General features: G+C 31.9%; 1 protein-coding gene across 1 annotated transcript; it reads right to left on the bottom strand.

Annotated features, from left to right (window-relative positions):
- Positions 1–66: 66 nt before the first annotated feature.
- LOC112726517 (uncharacterized) lies at positions 67–885 on the bottom strand. The gene has a single exon (XM_025775933.1). The coding sequence runs from the start codon at positions 883–885 to the stop codon at positions 67–69; it is 819 nt and encodes a 272-aa protein (XP_025631718.1).
- Positions 886–6,748: the final 5,863 nt, after the last annotated feature.

Below are 6,748 nucleotides of genomic sequence, written 5' to 3' on the forward strand. Positions count from 1 at the left end.
TAGAACAGAAATAAAAGCAAACTGAAAAAATAAAAATAAAAATAAAAATGAGAACTATAACGATGATCAGAAAATATCAAGAATTTCCAAAATGAAATTATTGCAGAGAGGGCAGTTCCCTCTGTTGACCCAAACCTCCCTGGAGCACAGCCTGCAGAACGTGTGCCCGCAGGGTATAAAAGCCGCACCTCTATGCCTCACCATGCACACGCAGCAGTTACGTTCCACGATACTCGCCCCTTCTTCTTCGCACTTTTCTTCTACACATTCAATCACATCTTCAAAATCAGCATTGCTCATTCTGTAACTCGAAACTTCGAATCCCGTTTCCATGTCCGTTTCCTCCAACAAATCCATTAGCGACACGCCAACCGGTCCCACCACCGCGACTTCCGCCGGGATTTCAGTGTCTGCGGCGGCGGCAGTAGCAATGGCGACGTTTTGCTGTCGGTGAGTCGTGGCGTCTTGCTGAGTCAACTCGTCCGGATCGATGCGCGCTTGCAACTCGGACAGGTTGGTATCAATATGATTGTTGCTGCTGCTGCTGTTGTTGTTGTTGTCGTTGTTACTGGAATTGTTTTCATTACTGTAATTTGATCTTGAATTGAGTGCGAGCTTGAATCTAAGCTTGTCCATGAAACTGAAGGATTTTCTAGATTTGCGGTCCGCTGTGGTGATGTTGTTGTGTTTATCTTCGCGGAGGATATCTACGAGGGTTCGGCTTTGGCTCAACTCGCAGCTTTCAGAATCGGCAGTGGCGGCGGTGGTGTCTGCGGCGGCGGCAGAGACGGCGGTGACACTGTCGTGAAGGATCAAATCTGCTAGGGAGGTGGTTTTGCCAGCGGTTATTTGATCATAAAGTGTTATCCTCCGGCGACCTTCCATTTTCCCAGGAAAATTGGTTGTTAGTTTCCCGGGAAAATCAAAGAATGAATTTTCACGAAAAATGAACAGATTATGCCAATAGCGGATATTTTTGATGTTTTTTTTTAAAAAAAAAATTAACGAGTGAGAATGGGTTTCTGAGAATGGAATGGGGATTATTTTCTTCAATGAAGAGAAACTTATGGGCTGAAATTTTTGTCAGGAAAGTTCGGAAGGTTTGCAAATTTTGGAGTAATTGAAGAATTGAGAGGAGCGATGAGTCAACGTTAATGTTGGGAGAAGTTTCTTTTTCTGAGTAGACAGGAAAAGAGAAAGAGAACTAATCAAATAAAGGAAAACGATGCAGGGAGGAAAGGGAAATTAACAACTGGTGTAGTAGAAAACGTTTCTGAAAAGAAAATTAAAGGTAAATAAATAAATAAATGAATGAAATAATGAATAAAGGAAACTTACTATTAAATTTTTTATTTGGTGTGGGACCATTCAATCATAAAGAGAAGCAAAGCAAAGACAAAAATAAAAGCGAGATTAGCATTTTCTTGGATACCTAGGGTCAGGAATGGATAGAGAGATCACAAAGATGCCATACCCCATGTTTTATATAATTTAATTAAGAATAAACAATCATTCCGACAGAAATTAATTTATTAATGGATGAAAAAATAGTGATATGCAGTTTTATTGGTGTATGGTGTGTAATTTACATATGTGAATCTATTATAGTCAGTCTAAAAAATGTAGGTTACGTTTTGGCTAAAATAGAAAAAACAAAAGTTGCAATAGCTAAAAACTCAGGTTACCTATGATGCATGGACACTAACACCAATACGGGACACGATACGGGACACGCTGACACGCGAATTTTAAAATTTTAGATGATACGGGGACACGCATACATATAAAATATAAAGTATTTTTTAGATAAATCAAAATGATATTTTGATATTTTATTGATATTAAAATATAAATTAAAATTTTTAATTATTTTTAATGTCTTATTTTAATTATATTAAGTATTTAAAATATTTTTTATTTTAATAATTAATAATATATACTATATCTAAATTTATTTTAAGAGTATATGTTAAGAATAAGACTAGACACGCTGACACGTGATGATATTTAGATGTGTCTAGACGTGTCCGGAGAAAATTTTTTTGTTTTTTATTAAGACACAATTGGATACGGCAGACACTCGTGTCGGACGAGTGTCCGTGAGTGTCGTGTCTGAAATGTGTCCGACACGCGGACACGATAACTCAGCAAAGTGTCCGTACTTTATAGCAGGTTACGTTTGTCATGGAGGGATATCTAAGTCTCGAAATGTGTCGTAACTCTCTACATGCAGACATGACCTGTTGTGTTGACCGCCTTAAAACTCAACAAACACAGGTTGCGTTTGTCAACCAGCAGACATAAATCGCAGGTTGCGATTGTCAGGTGTCCTAGCTACATAGACAACACGTATTGGAGAAGGGTTCAAAACAAATTTTTATAATGAAAATGCAGGTGAAATAGCAACAAAGAAGATAAAAGAAAGGTGAGGATGGATTCCAGTGGAACATTGCATTGCAAGAAAGGAGGGTTATGCACTGAGGAGTTGGAAAAAGCGTAGGAGAAAGAAGAAGAATAGAAGGTTTAGAATTTAAGATAGTTTATAAGAAAAAATAGTTCGTGATTTTATGTTACCTGAAAAATACATTATTGAATATTTATATCATTCTTAATAAATATTTTTTTTTTAATTTTATAATAAATAAATATATTTATTTATATTTTATTTATTTGTGTTTGAACTAGTAATTTTATTATTATTATTATTATTATTATTATTATTATTATTATTATTATTATTATTAAACTGTTATTATTATTATAATATTATTGTTATTATTATTAGTCACGTTGTTATTAATAATAATAATAATAATTTATTTGTTTTTAATATTTTATTATTATCTTTTAATAATTTATTATTATTTTTCATAATAATAATATTGTTTAATAAATTGTCATTATTTTGTTTTTATTAATAAAATATGTTAATAATTGTTATTATTATTTATTAATATTTTATTAACAAAGTATTTTTTTAAAAAACAAAAAATGATACGGACCATATCATTATTGTTGTTGTTGTTTTCGGTTTATCGGAGTAGTTATTATGATTAGTATAGTGTTAAATGTTTATAACAATGTCTATAATAACATTTTATCACCACTAGAAAATTGCTTAATATAGATAGATTTACAGATAGAATTAGTTTTTTTTATAGACGAATTTTTGGTTATCGACGAAATTATCGACGGATTTTATTCCTCTGTAAAAGCCTCGTCGAAAATTATTTACTGACGGATTTTTACTAGTTACCGACAGATTTTTTTTCGGTAAATTCTCCCCTCCATTTCCCTGAAACGTCAAACTTTCTGACCGATTTTTCGTCGGTAATTAGAGATGGATTTTGCGACAGATTTTTCGTCGGTAATTACAGACAGATTTTTCGACAGATTTTCTGTCGGTAATTACAGACAGATTTTTCGAGGAATTTTCGTCGGTAATTGGCAACAGATTTTTAACAGATTTTCCGTCTATAATTTGAACCTTGGAAAATCATCTCACGCTCTGAATACAGACAGAAAATTCATCTGTAAATCCGTCAATAAGGTAAAATAGATTTTTTTTTTAGATTTTTCCATTGCAAAATAAACTTATTTTCATACAAAATAAATATAAATTTAATACAAATTTTTATCTAATTTGTATTCAAATATGTATAACATTTCAAAAAATAAACAAATTCATCGTATTATCAAACTAAAAGAAAAGTACTATAAACAAGCAAGTCAATATAATTCAAAACATAAACAAAGTGTTTTGATATATCAACTATAATAATAAGTAACAAACATACATCAACAACGTGTATTGAGTAAATTAAAAGTTGTTAATGGGTATCAAAGGGCTCTAAATGATTTTCTTCATACTAGTAAATTAAAAGACCTATGTTGCAAGCAACTTCTATTCAATTTCCTAATTCATTTGAACAATTTTTGCTGCTCTAATAATTAATAGATAAAGTTGGTGAAGGAGGTCCTGTGTTAATTTCACTTATCTCATTTGCAAAATTCACTTTACTTACTCTTTCTGTTGCTTCTTCTTCTTCATCATTACTGCTTTCCTCAAAAGAAAACTTTGCCTTCTTGTTCCTTCACTTATCCTTCTTCAGATATATTTTGTAGCCAGCCCATGATGACACTATTTGTTTCAAAAACCACATGTTATAAAACACCATATAATAATTTAATGAAATATACACAAAAATAATTATTCAGATAAGATAATGTGGCACACAAAAGTATTCAAAAAAAGAAAAGATTTGATTATTATTCGTATATGGCAACATGATCTTTCATTTTGCATTTAGATTCTATCTTTTAAATAATGAACACAAAAGTTTTGTATCTTATTCCTATAACTAAATGAATTGTTATTATGTCTACTATTTCTACATTTCTGACATCGTAGTGGTAATATAAATTGTGATCATTATTCTGAGATAAGGAACAGAATTACCTGAGAGAGGTTGAAAGTTGTGGTGGGGACAACCAACATAATTTTGAGATAAAGAACAGAATTTCCACACCATTTGAAGATCCCTGAATCAATGACACAAATCAAGTGTATGGCTTATAGCTAGTTATGCACAATAAGGTATGTGTGTCATATGGTATGGAATGGGAGTCTAAGTTTTCTTACCTCTACATCTGCCATTTTTTCATCATTATCTTTTTGAACTGAGCTTTTTCTCACTGCCTTTCAGACCAAGCTTTTTTCCTTCCTCATCTCTTAGGAGCTAAAGTAAAATGCCTAGAGTGAGAACATAGATCACACATTTTCGTAAAGCAAATATTAGAACAACCAGAATTTTCATCGTTATCTTTTTGAACTGAGCTTTTTGGTATAAGTCTCATAATGAATGAGATAACCATTAGAATCAATTCAGTGAAAAAGTGAATTAAAAGAACCACCTTCTGATATGAAGAATGAATGTCTTAGCATTAATACACGCAGCAAGTAACAAAATCAAAATAATTGTATCCCTTTACCTGAGCCATGGTCAATCATTATGTGCATGCATCTTCTGATGGCAGAACAAGACTCGGTCAATATAGTTGGGTATTTCATGCGGGAAACAATAAATATTAGACTTGGTCAATTTGTCATCTAAATCTGCCTGACTCCTGGGTCCATCTAAAATTAAATTTGGTTAGCTATGAAGGATAATTAAGAACACAACCAACCTAGCATAAATTTTGAGACCGATTCATACATAATCATAGTTTATTAGATGACCAGTTTGAGAGTTAGAACCTGTTTGGTATGCATATATAATAATGATTTATAGAATTACAGTTAAACAATCAATCTGATTGAAACTATGGTGCTCAGAACTTAATCTCAAGAACTACTACAGTGTAATTGTTTTTACACTCCTCCATTATATTATCTACCAAAAAACTTTAGAGATAGCACAAATAATAAAAAATCAAATCAGAAAATCAATTTAGAGATAGCACAAATAATAAAAAATCCAATTAGGAAATCAAAGTTCCTAGAGGACACCCCAAATCGAAGGAACTGCATTTTGTACCATTTTGATCAATTTATCAGATGAGAAACAGTACTATATTCACATCATTCCTCAAATCAGATATTTGAATGTTAATACTTACGATTTTTGACTTTAAGTCCAAGCCCCAGAGACTATCATGTGAAGTCTTACTCTTAAGGCTGGTCTTAAGCTGTATTTGTTGACAACTTTTGAAAACTAATCTTAGTACTGTCTTTTGCCTTACCTATATACTTCTCTGCTCAAAACCTTGAAAGAAGTGCAAACCTAGAGTATCAGAATAAGAGAAGGCAACACTCATCAGAAAAAACAACATCTTTCACTTTTATCACTCAGACATGCTATTCTATAACAATTAAGACTCTCCACGTTTTTTGTCTTAAAACCTGATGATTGCAAGGTACAGAAAACAGAGAAACAAACAAATAAATCCAAGGTCTTAGTAATTTTGAATATGTTAAACATACCGAATCCAATTTTATATTCATAAATGATAAATTTTGTTTAACAAAAATAACAATTGTTTACAGATCCAATTACTTCAGGTTTGAAGGTTTTCTTAAAAACTTCAAAACCAATTTACGCATTTCAACATTCAACTAAAACCGAATAGTTTAACGTTATTGTATGGCCTTGGTTAGCTCGAATAAGTAGCACCCCCCATTTTCTTCTATAAGGCTGAAGTGATGTTTATTATCCTTTCGAATAGCCTGACAATAAACATAAGATCATTTAGAATAAAAGGTCTTCAGTTAATACTTAATACATATGAAAATGGAAGACATCAAAATCTTTATTTCAGTGACTAAACAAAAGCAAATAAATAGCACATAAAAGTTTATGGAAAAAAGAGGTTATGGATACAATAACAATACATAAAGAAAGATAAGCCATAGATATTATGTGGCAGTAAGTAAAGAAAGAGTGGGTTAGACATGACCAGCTACAATCAGCATGTCAATCCTATCCAATTCATTCAACTATAGATTTATAATAGTGTTAGTTGCAAAGGGATGGATCAAGAAATTCTCTAAACTATATTGTGACTGCTTTTACAATATCAAACTAGTATCACTCTGCAACAAAAGATATATAAAAGGAAACTCTATAAAGCTGATATAGGATAACAGAAATAGAAGGCTAAATCGAATTACAAGAAAACTCCATAATTGAGGAATGCCTGGTGAACAGCTGGTTTTAGGGCAAAAATCTGGAAAGACAATAATACAAAG

The sequence above is a fragment of the Arachis hypogaea genome, chromosome 2, assembly GCF_003086295.3.
Source record: "Arachis hypogaea cultivar Tifrunner chromosome 2, arahy.Tifrunner.gnm2.J5K5, whole genome shotgun sequence".
Classification (NCBI taxonomy): Eukaryota; Viridiplantae; Streptophyta; class Magnoliopsida; order Fabales; family Fabaceae; genus Arachis; species Arachis hypogaea.

Excerpts from the sequence above, each read along its gene's own strand:
- LOC112726517 (XM_025775933.1), bottom strand. The coding sequence starts at position 885 with ATGGAAGGTCGCCGGAGGATAACACTTTATGATCAAATAACCGCTGGC.